Source organism: Lithobates pipiens, unplaced genomic scaffold, assembly GCF_037356315.1.
Source record: "Lithobates pipiens isolate NorthernLeopardFrog02 unplaced genomic scaffold, aLitPip1_a1.2 Scaffold_8, whole genome shotgun sequence".
NCBI classification, from domain to species: domain Eukaryota; kingdom Metazoa; phylum Chordata; class Amphibia; order Anura; family Ranidae; genus Lithobates; species Lithobates pipiens.
The window spans coordinates 111,108,678-111,134,960 of NW_027507903.1; the positions used below are offsets into that span (position 1 = coordinate 111,108,678).

At 42.5% G+C, this 26,283-nt stretch overlaps 1 protein-coding gene across 1 annotated transcript in view; it reads right to left on the reverse strand.

The window, feature by feature from the left end:
• The window catches only part of PTPN9 (protein tyrosine phosphatase non-receptor type 9), a 101,873-nt gene that overhangs the window by 45,373 nt on the left and 30,217 nt on the right, over positions 1-26,283 (reverse strand). Inside the window, exons 5-8 of the mRNA XM_077473008.1 lie at positions 7,108-7,213; positions 6,118-6,228; positions 5,371-5,693; positions 1,763-1,853 (exon numbers count right to left, since the gene is read on the reverse strand). Coding sequence (XP_077329134.1) covers positions 1,763-1,853; positions 5,371-5,693; positions 6,118-6,228; positions 7,108-7,213 — 631 coding nt within the window. The remainder of the gene's footprint in view (positions 1-1,762; positions 1,854-5,370; positions 5,694-6,117; positions 6,229-7,107; positions 7,214-26,283) is intronic.

Sequence of the window (26,283 nt, forward strand, 5' to 3'; positions counted from 1 at the left end):
TGGCTTCCCCATTGCAGGAAGAGGGGAGAGCTTTGTCCAGGTGGGGGGTGTTTTATGGAAGAGAATCCCCCCAATCTTACCGGAGGTCTGAGCTGCTCGCTGGAGGGAAGACTGTTGCTTCTGTGACAAGCGTGATGTTTGAGGAAAGCATGACAAGGGAGGTGCTCTATACTGCCCCCAGTGGTGACTCTTAGGCATGATAACATTTATTTTTTTTAAAGGAGAAATTTCATAAGAAAATGTAAAACGTTCTTAGAAACCTCCACTTACCTTTCCCGCCGCAGGGTTTTCTGTGGTAAAAACCAACAGACCCAATCTTCACCTCTCACAGTGGGCTCCATTACAAAATCTTCAGGAACCGGGGATCCTCTAGGAACCCACACTCCTGGACCTGTAAAACACCCTGCCTGAAAAAAATGTATGGCTGAAAAAAAACAAAGCTCTGGATCCCGGGGACCAGCTCTCTAAAAAGAGAAGCGTTACAGGCAAAACCTTGTGTCTTCCATCACGAGGCCCGGGTACCATTCAATTCGGCCTGAAAAGACACTTTGAATGGATCCGGCTGCATAGCTGGCCCCAGCAAGGATTGCTCCAGTGGAGCTCAGCATAGCACATCTTTACTCGTGACCAACACCTTAGACACTGGCGAAAAAAACTGAGGTACTCCCAGTAGTGGGAGTAGTTATATAGGAAGTGGACTTCCTGTCTTAGGGTGTGCCAGTGTCCATCACCTGAAGGTGGCCTATAACCCACATAGTAACTACTATGTCTCTGTGTCTCGTTATGTACAATAAGAAATTGTTTACATTTCCATAGTCTGGGCACAGGTGCACTTCAAGAGTACTATTACCCTTGCTATCCCCTCCCAAATAACTTCCAGAAGTGGAATGTATGACCCTTGAGTTTTGGTCCTTGTTAATAATCAGTGATCTTAGAACAGACATAAGATGATGTCCCATCTCCCTCAAACACCTATTGCTCTGTGACCAACGTATAAGACACTACCCAGATTTCTCAAAGTTTTTCAGTTTTCCTTTCACTGAAGATTTTGGAAATCCATTAGCAGAACAATAAGAGGGTAAAGCCCCTCACCACTGCACAAACTGAGGGGTAAAATGGCTTTCTTTCAGTAAGCTAAAAACTCCTTTAATATTATCTCTGTACATTGTTTTAAAACACTATAACAGATAGAAAAAAAAATACTATAGCTTGCTGGAGTGCTTCTAACAAATACAATTGTCAGCTCATATTTACTGTAAGAAACAAAAATAAATGATACTATAACATAGCATTCAACATGCATTGCAATCTGGTGGATACAGATGATTGTGGAAAGAATGTAATCGAATGCCTCGTTCACACAGGTGTACTACAGCATACACCTGTGCGAGGGCTGAGTTTGTCCCATTCATGTCAATTGGGATGCAGTGGCTACACAGACCCATCTGCTTCTCCAAATTTGACAACTGTGCAGATGCATGTCCATGAACACCAAGAGTGTATGTTTGGGGCCGTGCACACACACAAATGTCAAATTGAGAGCAGCATCAATTGACATTAATGGGACTACCTGCACAGGGATGCACAGAATGTCTGTACATCCCTGTGTGGGCAAACATGTACACTGTAGTATGCCTGTATGAATAAGGCCTAAGGTCAACTATAAAAAAGGACCCAGCCAACACTTTTCCCTATGATTACCCTTATACAAACATGGAACATCTAAGCTTTTTTTCAATAATGATACATGTATTATATTTACATCATGCCAATTCGCTCGTTTTAATTTGACTCGTGTTTGGTCCAGGCATGGCACATCTCCATACCGATTCCGATCTCTATTTACAGGTGCTCTTAAGATGGAAAACAAAAGATTTTTGACATACAAAGTTATACAATACAATATAAACAGTAAAACTGTCACAGAAAGGTTATGCAGTTAGCCACAAATATATACATAATATACTGTATATTATAATAATGCTTTATTCAATGGAAACTAGTGACCACAAAAACTGCCTTTGAGATGCAAATCTATCCCAGCAAAGTCAATGCTATTCCTATTCACAAAATACATTCTTATAGGTTGTGGCATATACTAGGACTATTAACACAGGACATTGTCTGCTAATGGTACTAGAAAACACATTAGAATAACAACAGAGGCTTAATTCACAGATAACACACTGGGATAAGGATACTTGTTTGTAAAAAGTCAAATAAGATTTGAAAAATACAGATGGCTAAAACAAACAGCCTTATCATAGTGAAAAAGCTTTGTGAAATGGAGGCTAAGGTTTGTTAAAAAAAAATACAATGCAAATGAACACTACAGGCTTTATGAAACCATGATATTTATACTATTACAAAAAAAAAAAAAAGTTCAATCTATTGGCTGATCATTTATAACAGACTGCCTGATAAACCTTTACTAGGCCATCAAGCACATCTCCCTACTAGTGCTCATCGTGAGGTGATAATTGGGCGAATCAGGATATATTCATTCCTACCTTACATACGATACGTAAATAATGTCTTCAAAAATCAAGAGTATTGTCCGTGATATCATTTTTTAACTGGACTAACATACAATTTTTCAGGACAAGCTTTCAAGTTATATCCTATTCTTCAGGGTGACCAAGACCTTGAAGAAAGGGACATACCCCTAAAGCTTGTCCTGAAAAATTGTATGTTAGCAAATAAAAAAATATCATGGACAGTACTGAATTTTTTCTGTCGCAAGTGCAATCACCTCAAGCAAAAATCAAGACACAACAGGATTGTTTACATTAATAATATTCAAATTTAAAGTAGCGCTAGTTAATCTTGTTTGTACGTTTTGAAATGTTTAATAGGATAAGGGCTTATTAATAAATATTACAAATTATTAACAAAGACATTGCACACTTGTATTTAAACAAATGTGGTGTGCAGTGATTTTATTGGGGCATTACATACATATAATTGATAAAACAAATAAAACAGAGGAAGGAGCCACGTCGTGTGGCGTCATCCGCTATCTGAATTTGAAGGAACCGCTCGCAAGGACAAGCTGTAATTTTATTCGTTCCATGATCCAAGAGGAGGGAGATGCAAGTCTTTTTCTTAACCACTTCAGATCCGCGCTATTGCCAAATGACGGCATTAGCGCGGACCTACATTTTCAGGACTACGTCTATTGACGTCGTCCTGGTTACGAGCGGCCTGCGCGCCCTGTGATCGGCGAGTCCGTGAGACTCGCCTGATCACCGATCCGTGTAAGGGGTCGATCCCGACCCCTTATCACGTGATCAGCTGTCAGCCAATGACAGCTGATCATGTGATAGAACGGAGCCGGTAATCGGCTATTATTCCTCCTCGCGCTGACAGCGCGAGGAGAGAAAAAAAAAGCCGATCACCGGCGGCCGTGATCGGGACATCAGTCCCGATCACGGCCATCAATACAAGGGACCACCTGCCACCTGCCTGTGCCCACCTGCCTCCCGCAGTGCCATCCTGAAGTAAAATAAAAGAAAAAGTAAGTGCCCCCGTCAGTGCCCCCTGTCAGTGCCCATAGTGCCCACAGTGCCACCCACAGTGCCACCCACAGTGCCACCCCACAGTGCCACCCACAGTGCCACCCAATCTGCCTCAAAGGTGCTGCACCCCAGTGCCGCCCATCAGTGCCCAGCAGTGCCGCCCATCAGTGCCCAGCAGTGCCGCCCATCAGTGCCCAGCAGTGCCACCTATCAGAGCCACCTATCAGTGCCACCTATCAGTGCCCATCAGTCCCATCTATCTGTGGTACCTATCAGTGCCCATCCGTGCCACCCATCCGTGCCACTTATCCGTGCCACCCATCCGTGCCATCTTATCTGTGCCCATCTTTGCCCATCAGTGCCGCCTTATCTGTGCCCATCGGTGCCGCCTTATCTGTGCCTATTAGTGCCGCCTTAACTATGCCTATCAGTGCCCACCAGTGCAGCCCATCAGTGCCCACCAATGCAGCCCATCAGTGCCCACCAATGCAGCCCATCAGTGCCCACCAATGCAGCCTATCAGTGCCGCCTAATCAGCGCACTTCAATGAAGGAGAAAAATGACCCGTTTGCAAAATTTTATAACAAACTATTAAAACATGATTTTTTTTTTTTTTTTTTTTGCATCTTTTTTTGTTTGTTTAGCAAAAAATAAAACTCCGAACTGTAACTAAATACCACCAAAAGAAAGCTCTATTTGTGGGAAAAAAATGATAAAAATTTCATTTGGGTACAGTGTTGTATGCCCGCGCAATTGTCACTCAAAGTGCATCAGCGCTGAAAGCTGAAAATTGGTCTGGGACTGAGGGGGGTTTAAGTGCCCAGTAAGCAAGTGGTTAATAAAGTGTGTTATATTTTTAACCAAACGGAGAGCACTTAGATTTGTCCTATATTTTTGCATGGATGACGGTATGTATTTGTGACTGCCGGTATGGCAGAGATCTATTCATTTAATCCCTGTTCCCAGGGTAGAGGGAAACAGCGCAGTTGACCTTTCCTGTTCATTCAGGGGTCAATATTGTGAGGTGAGTGTGCATTTTAAGTGTTGGTGGAGGGCTCATTCACTTATCGGAGGATTACTTAATTTGCCTCCACACAAGGGACATCTCTCTATTTCACTTCTCCCTGTGACTCAAGGTCATTGGTTTCTGACTGTGGACTGATGAGATTTGTTTTATCAATTATACTGTGATACCTATTATTTGCGCTGCACCTTATATATATATTGTGGATGTTACCGGTATTAGGGGCTTTTGAAATTCCCTTTGGTGTCCAGGTTGCGGATTGTCGATTGCTTTTTTTATTTCTTATGTGATTTAGGGTGCGTCGATTGCCTTCTCTATAGATTACATACATATAGTATATTCTTTGTCTGTCAGCTGTACGGTTGGGTCTGACACTAGCATCCTTAAATAATGCATCAGGTAGTAATTGTTGAGTTTCCTCAGATATCATAGAAACTTGCCTAATTGCTACTGATGCTGACATTATTTACCTCTGTCTATATAGCAAGGACATCTATTGCATGCAAAGTAAAATACTGGTGTGCACACAAAGACTGCCATTCTGTGACTTCTGTACTGCAAACACAGGCAACAGTGTCAAATGGATTCAGCTTCACTGCACTGGAATCAAAATGCAGTAACATGAATAAAAGTGTGGCAAGCTTCAGTCAAAATCTTCTCAAATATATATATCGGTTCATGACAGTTTCATTTTGTAACCTTGCTGGGCTACCACCTGCATGAACACTTTCACCTGCCCATTTTCCTACACAGAATAACTTAGACTTTCATTCCATAAGGCAAACGGTTTCCCTTTCCCCATCACCATGTACTTTTTCACAAACTTACAACGACACTGTGAATGTCCCCTCTGGTTGCTCATTTCTTATCTCTTCATATTCTTCATACACTCCATGCCTCCCTAAAGTGCTAACACGTTCCTTCAGCTGAGCCAAGGTCATACTTCCTGGCACCGGTTTATGTACGCTTCCTCTCTGTCCGTCTCCAAGTACCAGCACCACCTCATCCAGGGGATCTGGTCTTCCTGTACGGCCAGGCAGCAGCAGGCAATTCCAGGAGCCAGGATCCCAGGGAAGCAGTCCACCTAGAGACTCAGGGAGACACTGTGGAGGTAAGTGCTGGAGAAGTTCAGTCAAGCTCACCATGTGTACCTATTGAGATGAAAGAAAGCATGTTTCTGATGATTGCGTAATACATATTACATTTAAGTTTTCATGTAAATCATTGTTAAAGATATTATCATTATGGCTAGACGCCAACCAGATTCTCAAGTTGTTTTTAGAGGTTGATGTGAATTTTAAGCATCTGAGTCACAAATATACCTACCTGCCATGGTCATTATGACCTCTCACTGTTGCATTATTTATCTATTTGCTATAGTGGACAAGAAAAACAGAGTGAGGCTCCTCTAGAACTGGGAAACTACATCAGAGAGATCTTGGCACCATCGTTGATTCAGAAACTTAGTATCAGATTTGAGCTCTAAAGCCAAATGTCCCTGGTAAAACTGTCAACAAAACAAGAAAACTGTGCATGTTAGATCTTGTACACCCACAACACACACAATTAACTTACCCTCTCTCTTAACTTTTCCTTAAGCAGCAAGCTGATGATTGAATATGGTACTCTGAACCAGACAGGAGGAGAAACGATGAAGACTTTCTTTAGACGAGCTGGAAATGCTCCCTAACATAAAAACATGGGATATGCTCACATCGAGGCAGAAAAAAAATTAAATTCTGTGGGTGGGGGCAATGATGATTATAGCAAAAGGGCCTGGCTGATTTGATGTTTACTAGACTCCCTAGACCTACTGGAGGAAGAATTGAGGAAAATGTAATAATATTCTTCAGTGAATAAGAAGGTACATCAACTTCCTTTCACATGTTACCAGTGTACATAATGCCTTGTAAATGGAAGCAGAATGGACAATGGGCAGATAAGAGAATAGTTGCCAATAGTCTTACTTCAAAATTAGAAATAGTTGGGGAAGCATGGACCAAAAGCCCATAATGTAAGGTTGCAAGTTAAGAATGAATTGTCAAGAGGTAACATGGAGGCTGCCAACATTTCCATTTGAAATTCTACTCAATTGTCAATCTAACAACACTCTTACGTCAATATAATTCTTCTTCCACTTTATCCTTTTTCTGGGTTCTCTTGTTCTGGGGCATTTTAATAAAAAAAGGTCAACAATGACAGCCCATGTATTTTAACCATGACATACAAAAAAAGGGGGAATGAAAATTTACCAAAAATAAGAAACCTTACTACAGTGAGTGACTCTAAGTTGAAGAGATACCTCAAGCAGAACATTATTTTGTAGGTAAAAATCAGATGACAATTTAATTATTCTCTAGGTAAGAAATGCATTCTTCCCTTTGTGCTCCAGGAAAGAACTGAATTTCCATAGTCAATATAAACTATGATGTACTAGTACATGGTCAATTAAGGGTCGCAAATGTTATATTTTATAGGTGTCCTTGGAAATAAGGAAACACGGAATCCCTGAACTAGAGTTGATGATTTTAGCAGGACAAATGGATGAATGGAGATTACACTCACCCTCAGAAGGCTCAAGATCTTCTTGCTTAATTCCAGCTCAAAGTTGCTGTACTGACTGCCCCCCATATCATAGATAAACACCAGGCCATTTCTCTGTGTGTCGACACTGCAGCGAGAGGGCACTATGCTAGTCTAGAACTGAACAGACATGGCTTGCTCTGATATTGAAATAATAAATCACATCTTCAAACTTCTAGAAGGGCATGATTTACATACTACTATGAGAATCCATACTGTAATATTTACATGCAACTATTAAAATAAAGGAAACAGACAAAAACTGCACTGAACACAGTTGCTTTCACATTGAAGTGTTTTCTAAGCAAAGAAATAATTAATTATTTATAAAAACTTAAGGCCAAGTGTAGAACCAACTCATTTGTCTACAGTGGTTACATAAGAGGACTTCAAAAAGATGTCTACGGCAAATGTTGTCCATTTTATGTATTTTTCATGCTATCCTTATTTTGGTACAGAAATAAAAACCATGACTGAGAAGACCTAAAAGGCCAAAAACAATTGGAATTAGAATAACGATATCAACCATCAGTCTGGTGAATTACTATTAACAGCACCTCTTCGACACAACTTCATGTTATTTTTCCATTATTTTGTCAGTTGCATTTAAACACATTGCAGTCATCTGTACCCATGAATACATTATATTACTCTGAGAATACAATTAAGCCAAAAAAAATAACGATTTTCCTAGTCTTTCTAAAAGCATATATTAGAGCTACAGGATTCTGGAAGAAAAAAAATTGCGTTTGAAAGACTGCTACTCAAATACAGTGTGACATAAAATATTCCAAAGACCGCCATTTTATTCTCTAGGGTCTTTGCTAAAATATATATAATATATGTTAGGGGGCCCTATGTAATTTTCCAGCAGAAAATACAGATTTTAAACTTGTAAGCAATGTATCAGAAAAAGGCTTAGTCTTTAAGTAGTTAAACTGCTCTCATTTACAGACCGAATTCATTCCTTTAATCTAAAAGAACTAAATGTTATAATGTTTCCTTTTATCTCCCAGCGCTGAACAATATTGATAAACATTTGCTGGATGTTTTTTTTTTTTCCATTTGACAGCTGTGAGTGAGCAGAGAATGGCTCTGTACTTGTTACATGATGGAATCGTAGAGATGCCGTGAGGGGGGTTGAATCGAGATCGCAATATTTTAATGATTAATCGTGCAGCTCTAGCATGTATGATCATGACACAAATTCTTAAATATATCCATACTTCTACACATCACTTATTTGTGCAGTTTTAATATACTGTAGATTATATATTGTCTTTTTCATAATAGTCTAACCTTTTCAATCACAGAACTTCATATTACCCATCAGACCAATTACTACAATCACCCTCTTAAAGGGTTGATTAAAATACCTCTCTACACATTTCATAGATCAACGGTCTACGTCATCAGGAGATTATAGAAGGTGGACATCTGAAGTATGAAAAATATGTAAGGTACTGCCATTATTCAGCATATAGTTAACCTAATGTATATATATTACAAAATATCAGTAACAAGAAATGTAACTGATCCCAGTGCTCCAAAGATTTAAGAGTCACATACTATAGGAGCTATTATAGAAGTACAAAATATTAGAAAAAAAATATGCATAGATAAAAATCGCAGCATCAACAGCGCTAGCAGAATATCCTAAAATATTCAGTGCAATATGATAGCATTCAGTGGGCTAAAAACATCAAACACACATAAAGTGAGTGGCATCAAAGTCCATGCAAGGGTCCTTAAATCAGTGTGCGGTGCCGTGTCCCATCAGAAATTTTTTAAAACATTATTTTCCTGAATACCGTCACCGATCTACCACGTGAACACCCCTTTGGTGATGCACTCATTGCAATCGAGAATTAGATAAGCCTGGTATCTCCACAAGGATATTATATAAAGCTGGACCCTCTCCCAAGGTTACCAGAGATCTTTCCTGGGGTGGCTCAGTTCAGCGGGTGAAAACTATCTATGGGAACACTGTATACAATTCAGAGAGGGAAAGAACTAGTATTGTATACGCCAAGAAATGTTCAAATTTACTTAGAAATTAGTTTCCGATCTGATTGTATACCTAGAAATTGTCTTCCCTCTCATTTGCCATTAGTGATGATATCAGTGCCTGAGCATGCTCAGATCGCCATCCTGGTGAAGCTCCAGCTTTATCGAATATCCTTGTGGAGATACCAGGCTTATCTAATTCTCAATTGCGGTGAGCGCATCACCAAAGCAGTGTTCACATGGTGGATCAGTGATGGTATTCAGGAAGAGAATGTTTTAAAATTTCTGATGGGATACGGCATGGACTTTGATGTCGCTCACTTTGTGTGTTTGATGTTTTTAGCTCACTGAATGCTATCATATTGCACTGAATATTTTAGGATATTCTGCTAGTGCTGTTAATGCTGCAATTTTTATCTATGCATATTTTTTTCTAATAAAAAAAAAAAAAAAAAATATATATATATATATATATATATATATATACACACACATATATATATATACACACATACATATACGCACACACAGATACTGTGCATACACTACCTCTTTGTGTGTCTGAAAAAATATTATGGGTTTATCATTTCTTATACATATATACTTTGATCTGTCTGAACGTTCTAAATACTCAAACAATACCTACCCCCTTTTATAGCTATGGAAATCATTAAAAATAAGTGTCTATACTGATTAAAATCCAGTAATACACTGTCTCACCCTGTTCTACACATGCTCAGTTGCTCTCCATTTTTAGGCACTGCCAAATTTGTAGAGGCCAATCTGCTGACAGCCTTAAAGCGGAATTAAACCCTCCTATCCTTTACAACCAAGGAAGCTGCTTCTGTTTGATCTGCAACCATGGTGCGACACATGTGATCAATTATGACACCAGCCATTTGATGGTTTGACAGTTTGGCTGAGGACACAAGCAAATGGGACATTTAGCATTTCTAGCATTCCAAGAATGTAACTGTTTTTTTAAACCATTTAAAAATTTAAATCAATGGGTTTAGTTCTGCTTTATGATTTACTGCTGCTCAGGAGCTCTGGGCTTCAGAAAAATGTCAGCCTCCAGCAAGAACCAATGCTGGGGACAATTTACAGCACACACTAATTTTGGTAGCATAATTACTAATGTGGAATGTATGTATGTTACTTGCTAAAGAACATTATTTTTTATCAAGTTGTTATGGTAAAATTTCTGTTTTAAAAAGATTATAATTATATGCAAGGTATTAGTCCATAGTTTCTTGGGAGTACTGGAGGAAAAAGGTTGCCTCTAGTACCCCCTTTCTGCACATGGGGGGGCCATCAACCGGGCCGCTAGCTTAGATGTTGATTACAAATTTAAACGCACTTTTTTTGGCTGTTAAAGTGCTGTTTGGATTATGTCTTAATAAATCAAGTTGGGAAATATAAATAAAAATAAGTTGTGTATCAGCCTAAGAATAAATGTTGAAAGCACAAAGTGAACCTTTCTACGCAAAGCTTGGAAATATATATATATATATATATATATATGTAGCACTAACCCCCGAAGGAGCTGCTGGTTAGATTTGGGCTTACCGTTCCTTCTTTCTCCTCACTTCACGTCTAGGGGTGTCCTGTGCTAGATGGCCCAGTAACTTGAGAGACTGACGATAGATCCACTTAAATGGATTTTATTTGCAAAAAACGTAGACAATGAACAGTCTCTTAAAATGGGATCAGAGGGTTGGAAAGGAAAGTTCAGGTACTCTTAGCGTCAAAGTCAATGTTGAAGAACTTGCTTACTTTGACTGCATCCAGAGAATAGCCATTCGCAACTGGATGTTCACTCAGGTTGGACAGTCCCTCTCTCACAAGGCATAGCAGCCAACAAGGTGCTTACTCAGGAACAAGTCTCTGCCACAGACGTTGTAGAACACGTAGGAAACTAAACTTGTAGAACACTCGTGTGATACCTGGATCTTTCAGCCAGCTCGGCGAAATCCACAAGACCAGATTCTCTTGGGTACTTTAGCCCTTCCAGGCTCTTACTAAGAAACCAACCCATACGTGGTCTTCTTCTGAAGAGTCCTCCCCTGGAATGCTTGAAGTTAATGGGTCTCTCCCAAACTGGAGACGGCACCCAACCGCCTCAGGATCCTCCTTTAGTATCCTTGACTCGGGCTGGCCAGCCCTGAGACAACAAGATCGGGTGGATCCGCACCCCATGCCATTGTCTTCCTGGGGGCTGGTCAGATGGATCAGGACCATGAAGTCAGTACATCCTTCTCCCGTCCCATAACCTACTAGCCAGCACATTCTCTGTCTAGTCGGAGACCCGAAGAAAGCTGGGATTGGCTTTGATGGGGTTGCCACTATGGTAACCCAGAAGTGATGAAATTACATCACTTCCGGTTTATTGGCATCTTATCAGCGTCATTTTTTAAAAATTGAAAGTATTCAAAACCGCTAATCTTTGCGCACTTTATGCTTTCAAGTGCAAAGGAGGGATTTGGGGTCTTATAGACCCGAGATCGCTCCATAAAGAGTACCTGTCTCATGTCTATTGCTGTCACAAGGATGTTTACATTCCTTGTGACAGCAATAAAAGTGATTAAAAAAAGGAAAATGTTTAAAGCAACAGTGTAAAAAAATATAAAAATAATTACTAACTAAAAAAGAAATGTAAGTGCCCCCATCCTGTCCCCCTTCGCTTGAACACAAAGGCGAAGGCATGCTTTGGTCCCACACGCACACAAACCGTGATCGTCCCAAACATGTTAAGTATTGCCCTGAACATCGCATCATGGGCAGTAATTCTAGCACTAGACCTCCTCTGTACATCTAAAGCGATAATTTGTAAAGGCTTTTAAAGCGCTGCCTACAGATAGTAAAATTTACTTAGTTTGTGCGGGCGTGCTCAATTTTAAAGCATAACCTGTTTGATATCTATTTACTTGGCATGACATCAGCTTCTTTATTTTACAAACAAATTGGGCAATGTATTATATTTTTTGTGCATTTAAATTATAAAGTGTATTTTTTTCCCCAAAAACCTTGAAAAAACGCTGCACAAATACTGTGACATAAAAAATTGCAAAACCCACCAATTTATTCTCTAGAGTGTCTGCTTAAAAAAAATATATATGTTTGGGGGTTAGGGGGCTAACTAGTTTTTTTTTTTAGTAAAACGGACTTTCGAAAAGACTTAGACCGTTCATGTGTGGGCAGTCCGTTCGTTTGGAAAGCCCATCGGAACTCCGCCGAAAGTCCGTCGGGAAGACCATCAGACCAGAAAGTCCAATCGTGTGTACGAGGCATACAGGCATACCCCACTTTTAAGTACGCAATGGGGTTTATTTACTAAAGCTGAAAAGTGCAAAATCAGGCTCTCTTCTGCATAGAATCCAATTTGCTTCTAACCCCAGCTTGTTCAATTAAGCTTTTGTAATAAAACATGGAAGCTCATTGGTTTCTATGGAGAGGTGAGCCTGATTTTGCACTTTTCAGCTTTAGTAAATAAACCCCATTGTGTACTTAAAAGTGGGGTATGCCTGTACGTCTCTAAACCCAGAACAAGTATGTCCAGGGCTTTTTTTCAGCGGGAATGCGGGGGAAAGCAGTTCTGGGACCTCCAGCACTGACTGTATGTAATAGTAATGGGTGCTGGAGTGTGCTGCAGGGTTTATTGATGCTGACTGTGAGGGGATCTATTTTTGTAGGGGGGTCTATTATTGCTGGTGGGGACATACTGTTGCTGGGGGTGGGTCTTATATTGCTGGGGGTCAGTTATTGTTAGGAGAGATCTACTGTTAAAGGCAGGGTCTATTGTTGCTGGCTGCTGGAGTCTATTGATGCCGGCTGTGGGGAGGTCTATTGTTCATGCCGGGGGTCTATTGTTGCTGCTGGGGGGAATGTTTTCAGGGGGTGCATTTTTGTTGGTGGGATCTATTGTTGCTGGGAGGGGGCTCTATTTTTACTGGCTACGGTGGATCTATTTTACTGCTTTTCATGTTATGATTAAGAAATGTAATTCAAATTACTTATAACCACAAAATGATACTTGGTTCTGTATTCTCTAAAAAGGCAGTAATGGGAGGTGGGTAGGGGGTGGAACCAAGGTATGTGATCAGAGATGGGTAGGGGCGGAGACAAGGGTTGATTCAGAATAATTGAGTATGCCAATAAGGAGTTTTCACCAACTTCCTGACCGCATTTAAATTAGCAACATAATTGAAAAAGATGTTAGCTTTCAAGTAGACTTCCTTTAAGAGAAATATACTACTTTTTCTGAAAATGCCAGTTACCTGTGTAAATCTGGTTTAATTTTTCACCAGAAAACCTGGGACACGCATTTAGTAAATAAAAGAGAAATGCTGCAATACCTAATTTGTAGACTTGTTCCAGTTTTGTAACTCAAGTATTGGAGCCAAAGCATCTAGTAGTATATTAGCTTTTCTTGAAAAAGGGGTTAACAGTCACAGCCGACATATTACTCTCATCACATGTTTTCTTTAAAATTAAAATGCAGCTCTTGAGCTCAATTTTAAGTTACTGAGCCTAAGCCCAATGTAGTATTTTGTCAGGTGAAAGAGTGCGATGCATCAGTTGTTTCAGTGTGATAGAGTTGCACACATACAGGCAGCAGAAGGTATCTATGCTGTGTGAGACCCATCTATACACAGTTGGGAAGTCAAAACACAAGAAACAAAGTGCAGTGGATTGAGTAGAAATCACTTAAAGGGCGCTTGTTGATTGTATCAATTTGAGACCCTTCTGAGATCATTTGGAAATTATTGACAGGTACATATAACCTGCAGTTGACCTCCTCCTGACCTGCATTTGATTTGCCTAAAGTCAGATTTGCTCCCCCCAGTTGACTTGGAATGCAGAACTTTTCTGACATGAACAAAATGCCATTGAAACAGCCCTTACATGGACAATAAAAAAAGAACGAATAAGCTACAATGTAGCATATGGTTAGGCTTATCAAAGGAATCAGCTTATGCCTTGGTTCACACTGAAGCATTTTGACATGCTATTTGGCACCCACCTAATCAGTGTGACGCCGCATCTGCGCCGCTGCACCGATTTCAAAAAGTAGTTTCTGTACTACTTTTTGCGATTTTGGACTGCGATTTACATTGACATCTCTGCAGAAACCTGCACAGTTGTCTCTGGCCTTGCAGCCGAAACTGGGACTGATATGCAGGAGTGAAATGAACTCGCACGGTTTCATTCCCACAACTCAGTGTGAACCTGGGCTTATTGCTCTCCAAACTCTCCAACTCAAGATCAAGGTTTCACTCCCTAGAGAGTTCCAAGGGTGACTAGAAGCCATCAGATCTCAAATAGAGAGCTTATACTGTGGCTGAGGACACCTGGTTATCCCTTAGAACTTTAGCTGTTACTCATTCCAGGTTAACTTCGCTTTGTGGCAGAACCAGGAGCGTATAGCAATCATCTGGAGTTTGAATGTTTGAAAGACCATATTGTGGACTTCCATAAGTGTGCGTGGCCTATTGCATTGGGATGTGCACCTCAAAATGTAAGCACACAAGCATGCGTGTGTACGTATGTGTACTGACTACATTGTGCTTACCTTCTCCTGGTAGACTGAATTCCGTCCCACACTGAAAGCTGGATTTAGTCCTGCCTGCTCAAGCTGCCGGAACCTTCTATTGTAATGTCAAATAAGGCACGCTGGGGAAGGGGGCTGTGCAGTTTCGTTACCATTGGCTAAGGAGGCAGCAGGGACGTGGAGCAACTGTAGCATCTGGATTTTTACAGACACTACATTGTTGGCAACATTGGTGATAAGGTTGTGACCAGGCACACCCCCTGCACACGCCTTTGCGGACTTCTGTGATAAGGTAATATTTTCATATAGGTATCACATGCCTATAAATTGCTTAAAGTGATTCTAAAGATTATTTTTCTTTAATAATAAACATGTCATACTTACCTGCTCTATGTAATGGTTTTGAACAGAGTAGCCCCAAACCCCCTTTTCTGTGGTTCCCCACCAGTGCTCCTGGCTCCTCTTCGGCGAGTGCTCCCATAGCAAGCCACTTGCTATGTGGGCACCCATGTTGGTTTAATCCCGAGCCATGCTGCCTGTGTCCATTGACAAAGTCATTGGCTCTGACTGCTGCCTTTCTGTCCTGTGAGGAGATAGAAAGCGGAGAGAGCTACAGTTGTCAGGCACAGTGCTGGATCAAGATCTGGCTCAGGTAAGTATATGTGGGAGCTGGGGGGATCCCAATACCAGAAAGCTTTTTACCTTAATGTAGAATATGCATTAAAGAGGAAGTAAACCCTGATGAGTTTACTTCCTCTTTCATTCCCTGCAAAGGCAAAGCATAATGGACAACTTTGCATTGCATAGTAGCCCATTATGTGTCACCTACCTGACACAGGAGCCAGCGAAGTCGCCGCTGTCCCCTGTAGTCCGCCGCATCCATCTTGTTGGTGGGGTCTCGCAGCTCCGCCGCTGTCATTCAGCGAAGCCGCGATGACGTCACTCCCGCGCATGCGCACGGGAGCCGACACGTGCGGCAGCTCCGTTGCTGAGAATGCCGCGCTCATTGCGCGCCGCTGTCTACGGCGCATGCGCCGTAGACAGCGGTGCCCGTTTTCGGGCAAATATCTCCTAAACCATATAGGTTTAGGAGATATTGCTTGGACCTACAGGTAAGCCTTAATCTAGGCTTACCTGTAGGTCAAAGTGGTTTGTAAGGGTTTACAACCACTTTAAGGTAAAAAAAACATAACCCTTTAGAACCACTTTGAAAATTGTCTAGTACATATTACTGCCAGGTAATGCCACCCTTAGATTAAGGTCACAGGAACTGAATTCAGTAGTTACCATGCATACTAGCATATGTTTGTCCATTTAGTCAATTTTATTGATTTTTTCATTTTTAGTTGCTTCATATTAAACAGTGTTTTTCTCACAAATCTCTGTTGAATGGATGTAATACTGACTCATTTATGATAAATTCAGCAACTGCAAGCCCTGTGGTTTCCTGGACAGGCGTGCATTGTAAGATCACGTGATATCCCCTTTAGAACCAGTGATATGAGTTCTAGCTAATGGAAGGGATTTAGAGATTATATATAATATTCATTGACTTGGGAAATTACAGCTCTACTTTAATTTGTCAATGCAATTAGATCTTTGTTGAATGTAGACTACTAAAATGGATAATGATCAGAGCAGTTTTCAGAATAAAGTCTCTATAGAACAGCCTTATGAACCTACTTATTAACTAACAAATTCCACGATGCGGCAGTCAATGAAAAGTCTTAGCCCCCTGCAATTCACAACAATTGTTTTTCAATATTTTTTTTAACAGAGTTTTTAAGATTAATATTAATGTTTCTTAAAAGAGTTAATAAGTAGCATCATTCCAAAACTGATTATTGAAAGACATGGAAGTATAGAGGCTCCAAATATTATGGACTATCTCGGTACCCAAAGAGCATCAGATAAATATAAATAAAATATAAACCATTTATTGTTACTCAGGTTACACGTATTGAACACAGCGAAAAAGTATATTAAAACAATTGACAGTTTAACAAATTGTAGCTCATATTAGGTCGCACATAGTTGGATCATTGACCACACTAGTCAGTTACGTTGATTCCAGATGGTAGAATATGAGTACAATGGGCAGCTGTGCCTCTACATGTTATGCAGCCTACACCGCTTCCTCAGGAGGAGAAAAGGGCCAAAAAAACTGTCTATAATAAAACACCAATATATTTATGACTTAACATAACAAATAATGAAACAAAGGCATCAACCATAAATAATTTATATTTTATATTATATTGATTTGATGATCCTTGGGTACTGAGATAGTCCATAATATTTGGAGACTCTGTGCTTCTATGTCTTTCAATAACCATAGAGATTTTAGCTGCATGCCCAAGTCCGAGTGATACTAAGTGACCTTCCCTGGAGAGTAGCTTTACTGATTGCAATGTTCCTGGCAGCAGAGCTCTCAGTATCCTTTGGTCTTTAAATCCCCATCACCATAAAGTAGAAATAACGTTAGTGGAATTATATCCTACATTGAAAGTGTAACTAAAGGCAAAACTTTAATAGAGACTGGGGGAGGTGGCGTGTCCTGATGTGAGCAGAGACGGACGTTTTACAGAAGAGCTTCAGGTATCCTAGCTTTCATCCTACGCCATCCGTGCATCCACTGGTCTGTTAAACACTGACACTGCCTGCAGACCGTTCCTCTCCACCCCCTGCTCTGCCCTGGCCAGGAATCAAGTGGTGTTGCTGCCCGCAGGAGGAGATAACTGCCTGGCCGTAGTCTGCCTGTACTCGCAGCCGCCACGTTACCTGGCCTGAGTCCCCCAACTGTCCACTGAGCCTTATCCACCCACAACTCCAGAGCGCTGACAGGCCATCCTCTTCTACCATCTCATCTCCTCACATCCCTGCTATGGATTAGAGGGCCACCGGGCCGATGCTGCCTGTGGAGGCCAGTCGTGGCAAGCTAGGGCCTGGTGGCAGCGGCCATCTTGCCGGCCTAGGACTCACAGCTGTGCACTCTCCATCCCGGGCTCCGGAGCACAGACCTGCGATTCCCATCCATCCTCTCACCTCCTTACCTTCCTGTTGGGGCCTGGAGTCGGCCACAGCCTGCTGGGGCCTGGTGATGGTCACCATCTTCCCAGCCTCCATCCTGGTAAATTGCTTTGGATTGTACTCATCCTGGGCCCGGACGCACAGTCTCCACATCCCTACCCTCCTATCCATCTTCTTACTGGGTGGAGGAGGGCTGTTGAGCTGCGCTTGAATATCTGCTCCAGCCGAGATACCTTAGGGCCTGGTCACAGCCACCATCTGCGTATCCCTTGCCATCCTTGCAAGCGATAACCCGGGCGTGGGCTCTGTGGATCCCCTCCTGTGCCAAGTCCACTCAACTGCACGAACTTTTGCCATCCCCTTCACCACAGATGGATACCATCTTGATCGGGAGGCTCCAGGCCTTACTGGCTGAATTGGAAATGGAACCCGGGGACGCTCCGGTGGTGGAGGCATCAGCCCCCTTACCCCAGGATAGTACAGCCATGATACTTTCAGCAATTGAACAAGGCAGGACCTCACTGCTGATGCAAATTGATCACCTTGTGGAAGAGTGCAACCTGATAAGGAATGACCTAGACAAAATCAGGGGGTGAATGACAGTGTCTGAGTCCAGAATCTCTGCTACCGAGGATCTCCCTGCCACCCATGTCACCTGCATTGCCGAATTACAGCGCACAGTACAGGACCTTGTCGCAAAATCTGATGCTGAAAACTGGCTCAGGCGGAATGATATTGGAGTCCTTGGATTACCTGAGGGAGATGAAGGGGATCACCCTGCAGAATTTGCGGAGGAGTTCTTTAAGCATCTGCTGGGTCTTACAGCTGTTACTCCTACCTATGTGGTTAAAAGAGCCCATCGGGTACCCACAGGCTGAATCATATCCCCTTTAGAACCAGTGACATGAGTTCTAACTAATGGAAGGGATTTAGAGATCATATATAATATTAATTGACTGTTGGGAAATTACAGTTCTACTTTAATTTGTCAATGCAATTAGATCTTTTTTGAATGTAGACTACTAAAATGGATAATGATCAGAGCAGTTTTCAGAATAAAGTCTCTATAGAACAGCCTTATGAACCTACTTATTAACTAACAAATTCCACGATGCAGCAATCAATGAAAAGTCTTGGCCCCCTGCAATTCACAACAATTGTTTTTCAATATTTTTTTTAACAAAGTTTTTAAGATTAATATTAATGTTTCTTAAAAGCCATCCCTGGGCACCTCCCCAGACCCTTTCTAGTTTGCTTTCTTAACTACCGAGACAGGGACAGGATTCTAGCTGAGGCTCGTTAACATCCCACACTAAAATATGGCAATACCTCGGTCCTCCTTTTCCCTGACTTCTCGGCCGAGCTGCAGAGGAAGAGAAAAACCTTCAATGATGTCCATACGGCTCGGAGCAAATAGCATTAAATACAGCATGCTTTACCTCAGCCGACTTCGGGTCCAACATGACGGAAATGTTTGGTTTTTTGACACCCTTTTGGAGGCTGACGGCTGGCTGGCCACTTTGAGATTAAAGTTTCCTATCTCTTAAAGTTATCTAATGCATGGATCTTCCACATCCAGAATTCTTTTATCCTACTATTTTCCTTTTCACAAGTACTGGAGCTACAGCAAGTGCAATATTACGTTGGATACGCACTTACGCCTGACGGTTTGACTTTGTAGAGATCAACAAAAGTTCCTTGAACTGTTATTCTCCACGTATCTGGAGGAACTTTGCAAAAGTTGAGTTTGAAGTTTCAGTTCAGTGCTACAGAGGACTGTACTGTGACCTGGCTATCAGGTTTAGCTTTACAGGCATTGTCCTGACTTCCCCCATGATGTTCTGGGGGGTGCTGGATAATGGTAGGATAAGCACCCGGTGCTTGGGAAGTTTTAGTTTGGTTGATGTGTTTTTATACATGTATGTTTTGTGTTTCACGTACAATGGTTCTTGTTCAACTGCTGCTCACCGGGTGTCACCTGCTCAACAACTATTGCCATTTTGCAAGCTTTCCATGGTTTTTATCAATACTTATATACCGCCACATTACCCTCGGGTTTAGACCCAGAGAGGTTGGCATCTCTTCTGGATCTGATAGCCCTTGGCTGTCTCTCTGACTCGGAAAGATCCCATCTAGTTGATCCAATCACGACTGAGGAGGTTCTTGCTGTGATTAACTCCCTGTCCACTGGCAAGGCTCCTGGTCTGGATGGTCTTCCAGTTGATTTCTATGAAGCGCATGGTGACATGCTGGCTCCCTGGCTGGCTGCCCTATTCACTCATTGCCTAGAGGAGGGCTCTCTCCCACCTTCCATGGCGCACGCGCATGTTATTCTCATTCCCATTCTCTATCCAGTCACTCTCTATTCAGTCAGGCAGGCCCTTGCAATACATCAGGGGTGTCCAACCCACAGGCGGCCCCAGAGAGTTTAGGCATGTGGACATAGCAAACATAGCAGCTATGGCAGTCTATATTGACAAGCCAGGCAAATGCACGCCTGGAGGAATGCCGGGGATGCTGTGCAAACATAGCTGATGGGTGAAGGATATGTGTGCTAATGAGGTCAGCTGGTAAACTCCTTCCTGTGTCTTACTGGTTTCTTCTTTACATACCAGAAAGTGATGAAGCTTTCTAAGAAATACAGCAAGGGCTAAGGTAAGGCCTAGTTATAAAAATCAAAGAAAGCGTTTAAATTTTCTGCAACAGGGGTACATTCTTGGTATATTGGTACACAGGGGAGTTGGAATTTAGAAAAAAAAAAGAACTTAGCCTTTAAAGGGGTTGTAAACCGTCCGTGGTTTTTCACCGTCATGCATTCTATGCATGGAGGTGAAAAACCTCTTGCAGTGCAGCAGCCCCCCAGTGCCCCCCGTTTTACTTACCTGAACCCTCTTTTTCTCATGCCGGGGATAAGCACATCAGCTCTAGCCGGTGTCTCATGTCCTGATTGGCTAGACTGATAGTAGCACAGCCACCGGGGGGGGGGCCCTGAGTCTGGCATTCGTGTCTGTAGACGCAAATTCTGGACTCGGGAGCGCACCCGCAAGCTAACCCCCTTGGAGAAGCACTTTTCTGAGGGGGTTACCTAATGTGGGGAGGAGCCGCCGGAGGACCCCAGAAGAGCAGGTTCGGGGCCACTCTGTGCAAAACGAGCTGCACAGTGGAAGTATGATATGTTTGTTATTTTAAACAGAAGAAAAAAAAACTAACCCTTACAATCATTTTAAGCACCTGGAGCTCCCAGAATTTGGCCACAAATCTTTGTGTGATTCCACTTTCCACAACCAAACATAATCACAATAGTTATGGACTGAGTTAAATTTTAAGGCTTTGTTCAGATCTGTGACCTGCATTCTGAGTGTAGGAAGTCCATTAATTTCCCACAGAGAAGCAAGGAAATAATTCACTTACCCTATTTTTTCTTTAAATTGCGCCTCATCAAGGTGCATGGTGCTATGCTACCAAGCGGTGTGGTGTGAGTGAAAAAATTTAGGGGTGCCTTTAAGAATTAAAGAGCAGTGCATTTGCTTGCAGGTCGGAAATTTCCACACATTCCCGACCTTCAATAATGTGAACCTAGACTTAAAGTAATTATAAAGTCTTGTTTAAAAAAAAAAAAAAAAAAATGACCTGCCCTGTTGCTGTGGATATGCACGGAGCAGTCTGGATCCTCCTCTTCTCGTCTCCCTCTTTGCTGCTTCTGCCCCCTCCATCCCGTCGAGTGCCTCCACAGCAAGCAGCTTTAGACCCCTTTCACACATAAGGACCGTTTGTCCGTTTTTCATCCATTGGTTGACAGATGAAAAACAGACATCAATGTATTTCTATGGGAAAATGTATGTGAATGGATGATCATCCATTTAAATCTGCTTCCATCAACATCTGTTTTTTGTATCAGATCAAAGCCCTATCAGATCAGACAATAAATAGGTGTAAAACGTACAAACATCAGTTTTTGCATAAGAAAAATTGCGGTTAAGGAGGAGGAGGATGTAAAAACAGATTAAAAAAACAGGGTTTTTAAAACAGCTTACCTGTAAAATCCTTTTCTTTGGTGTACATCAGGGGACACAGAGCTATAGTAGTTACTATGTGGGTTATACAGACCACTGATAGGTGATGGACACTGGCACGCCCTAAGGCAAGAAATGTACTCCCTATATAACCCCTCCCACTACTGGGAGTCCTCAGTTTTGTAGCCAAGCAATACAAGTGTATACCAACAAGGGAGGGACCTTTTTGTCCCCTGATGCACATCAAAGAAAAGGATTTTACAGGTTAGCTGTTTTAAAAATCCTGTTTTCTTTTCTTACATCAGGGGACACAGAGCCATAGTAGTTACTATGTAGAATGTCCCATAGCAATGGCAACTGAAGGGAGGCAGACACAACAAAAAAACAGGAGGCCAGCGTATACTGCGCCCACAGGCAATATCCTCATGACCTTTAATATCGATTTGATAAAATCTGATAAACGTATGAACCGAAGACCAAGTCGTGGCCTTACAGGTCTGAGCCATAGAGGCCTGATGATGCACCACCCAAGAGGCACTAATCGCCCTGGATGAGTGTGTTCTAACATAAGAAGGAAGGAAGAATTTCCTTCTTTAAGCTGAAGCTTGAACAATCACTTGATGAATCCATTTTGGAAAAATAGTGGATTTTGACGCTGCCTGTCCACTCTTTGGACCCTCTGGCAGTACAAACAAACCATGTGTTGAGCGGTCACCTTTAAATAGACTCTGATCGCTCTTACTACATGGAGGGAATGTAGTGCCTTCTCTTCCCTAGATTGAGGCTCTGGGAGAAAGGAGGAAGCATAATATCTTGGTTTAAATGAAAACCTGTTACCACCTTTGGTAGGAATTCAGGATGAGGACATAAAACCACCTCATCCTTATGCATGATCAAATATGGCTCTTTACAAGGCAGAGCCTCTAGTTCCAATATTCTTCTAGCAGAAGAAATGGCAACCAGAAAGATAATCTTTCTTGTCAAAAAGAACCAAGGGAATTTCTCGTAAAGGCTCAAACGGATGATTCTGCAAAGCCGGTAAGACCAATTTTAAATCCCAAGGATTTAGAGGTGCCTTGATAGGGGGATTAATCCGTGTTACCCCCTGAATAAGCTACGCACCAAGAGTGGGAAGCAAGAGGCCATTGAAAAAACACTGACAAGGCCGGGATCTGGCCCTTGATAGAAGTCAAGGCCAGCTTCATTTCAGATCCCATATGCAGGAAATCAGGGATCCTGCCTATGACATACTTCCTGGGATGCCAACCCCTGGATCCACACCAAGAAACATGCCTTCCAGACTCTATAGTAAATGATTCTGGAAGCCAGCTTCCTGGCATTAATCAAAGTAGACACTACCGAAGGAGATTACCTGCGATCTTTTATAAAGTGGGATTCAACAGTCAAACCTGTTAAATTTTTTGTCCGTAAGATAGGATGAAATACCGGACCTTGTGTGAGAAGGTCTGGCTATAATGGCAGAGTCTGAGGACTCCTAACGCCATCTTTATGATATTGGTAAATCAAGATCTTCTGGGACCCACTAGGGCCACCAGAATCATCTCCTTTTGTTGCTTCTTAATCCTGCAGAGAAGGCGCGGAAGTAGCAGAACTGGAGGAAATACATAGATCAGTGAAAACTGATCCCATTGGAAGACTAATGCGTCTATTCCACCTGCTAGCAGATCCCTTGTTCTCGACACAAAGTTGATGACTTTGTTGTTGAATCTGGATGCAAATAGGTCCATGTCCGGAATACCCCATCTCTGACATATCGCTAGGAAGATGCCGGGGTGAAGAGATCATTCTCCCGTAGATAATTGTTGGCAACTCAAGTAGTCCGTCTGCCAATTCTCTATTCCTGAAATGAAAATTTCCGATAGGCAAGGAATGTTGTGTTCTGCCCAAGCTAGAACATTATTCACCTCTTTTTGGGCTGCACACCTCTCGTGCCCCCCTGGTGATTGATGTAAGCCACTGCCATGGCCTTGTCAGACTGTATCCTGACAGGACAGTCCTGTAGTCTGACTGTCCCAGATTCTAGGGCCAGACGCGCTGCCAGAATCTTCCAAAAAGTTGATAGGCAAGGTTCTAACCTGGACAATCTCCCCTGGACAGAATCTTCTTCCAGGACTGCTCCCCAGCCTAGAAGGCTGGCATCTGTTGTCAACACCTTCCAGGATAAAGATTTTCCCTTTTGCTGGATAACAACCACCAATTTAGGCTCTGACTTACGTCGGGAGCCAAGTGTATTGAAAACAAACAAGGCCTCAATCTTTTTATTCCAGACCAACAGGATGGTGTTTTAACATCAGTGCATTATCTACCGGACATGTGAGACTCTGCTCACTGAGGTGATTGCAGAATCAATTGCTGGAACCCCCCATTTTCTTCATAGAAATCCTCTTTCATAGATAAAGTGTGGAGAATTTCTTGGGAGGATAATATTGTTTATCCGGATGTTCCCATTCAGAATGCATAAGATTTTTTTTGCCATGCATGAATAGGGAAAAACATCCCCAAATGAGGGAGGTTCTAATGAACCCAATTAGAGGTAGGTTCCTCAAGAGCCTGTGCTGCAGGCAGCAAAAAAGGTTGAGTAAGGGAGTCCACAAGCAACCTGTCTTGTGATGCTACTCCTTCCATATTAGGATCCTCCGAAGAGGATAAATAAGTATCTTCCAAATCTTTGGGAAGATCTACCTAAATTCCCAGCCTCCTGCACCTCAACAAGAGGGTCCAGAGGACTAGAAGGGAATCTGCTATGCTTAGCCCCACTATGGAGAGACATCATAGCATTAAACGTCTTTCCAATTTACAAATGGTAGAAGAAAAAAAAAAAAACTTTTGTATGATATATACAGGGACTGAAGTGTTTTATGCAACAGTTTCCCCTGACGGCTCAATCTGACTAGCCATATCCCTCTCAGAGGAGGATGACATTCTTTTGGAAATGGATTCAGTTTATAGTGAACAGACCATTGGCCTCTTTAGAGAAGTTATTGGTCCCATTACCATTCATAGACATCAAGATTGCACTGATTACTGTGTAAATGTGACTGGCAGGGAAGGGGTTAACACTAGGGGCGTTACAGGGGTTAATTATGTTCCCTGGGAGTGATTCTAACTGTGGGGGGGGGACTCACAAGGGGAGGAGACCGATCAGTGTTCCTCTGTACTGGGAACACACCATCGGTCTCCTCTCCTCTGACAGGACGTGGATCTGTGTGTTTATACACACAGATCCACGGTCCTGTTGTGTTCCCGTGCAATCGCGGGTGCCTGCCGGACATTGCGGCCACCGGGTACGCGCACCGGGTCCCGAGCAACACTGTGGGCCACGCGCGAATGGGAGGACATCATATGATGCCCGCCCAGGATGGAAGATCCCATCTGCGGGCGTCATATTACTATGGGCGGGTAGGGAAGTGGTTAAAAAAGGAAACTAATTTGGCATCTTATCCCCCAAAGGGAAAAAAAACTATTTTGGGGGCAGTGGAAGAGAAGCAGACCCCCCTTCTTACTGGAGGATGTGTTGTGGCTGGAGAATGAAGGCTTCTGTGCTCTTTCCAGTGTCAGGACGGTGAGTGCTCAATACAGCCCCCAGTGGTGACACATAGGCATGACAACATTATACATAGAAGGAGAAATTCCTGAGAAAATCTCCCTTATCTTATCCTCGCAGCAGGGTTTTATCAGAGATAAAGACCAAATCTTCACCCTTCACGGTGGACTCCGAGACCTTTTAAAAAAACCTTCAGGAACCGGGGAACCTCGTGTTACCCACAATCCTGGACCTGCGACAGCACCCTGCCAGTAAAAACTTTATGGCCTTACTACCAAAAGTACTGGATCCGCATTCACAAGCAAAACCTTGTTTCTTCAGACACGAGGACCCGGTACCATTCATTTAGCCCATGAAAAGACATCAGAACGGATCCGGTCAGCATGGCCAACCCCAGCAAGAATTGCTTCCAGTGGAGCTCAGCACAGCACATTTACTCGTGACCAACACCTTAGACACTAGCGAAAAAACTGAGGACTCCCAGTAGTGGGGGGGGGGGGGGGGGGGGGGTTATATAGGGAGTACACTTCTTGCCTTAAGGCGTTCCAGTGTCTATCACCTATCAGTGGTTCATATAGCCCACATAGTAACTACTATGGCTCTGTGTCCCCTGATGTAGGAAAAGAAAACTGATGTAAACTTCATCCATTTTTTTCTTTGAAAAAAGATGACTGAACTGCTGAAATGAACGGTCCGCATGTGTGAAAGGGGCCTTCAAAGAGAAGTATGAAGTAAAAAATTTTGCAGATTTATACTTACCTAGGTAGATGCAGCATCAGTCTCATGCTGCATCTATCCCCTGCCTACCTGAGCGATCAAACACTGCCGATCGCTCAGTTCTCAGGGCTCCCCGAGAAGAGAGATGCTGACTGTCAGTCAGCAGCTCTCTTCTCTGCCACCCCCATGCTAACTGGAGCACTGGGCTGTGGAGAGGGTGGGAGCAGCCAGCCCGCTGTCGGCTGCAAATGGGTCACAGGAGTGCAGAACGAACT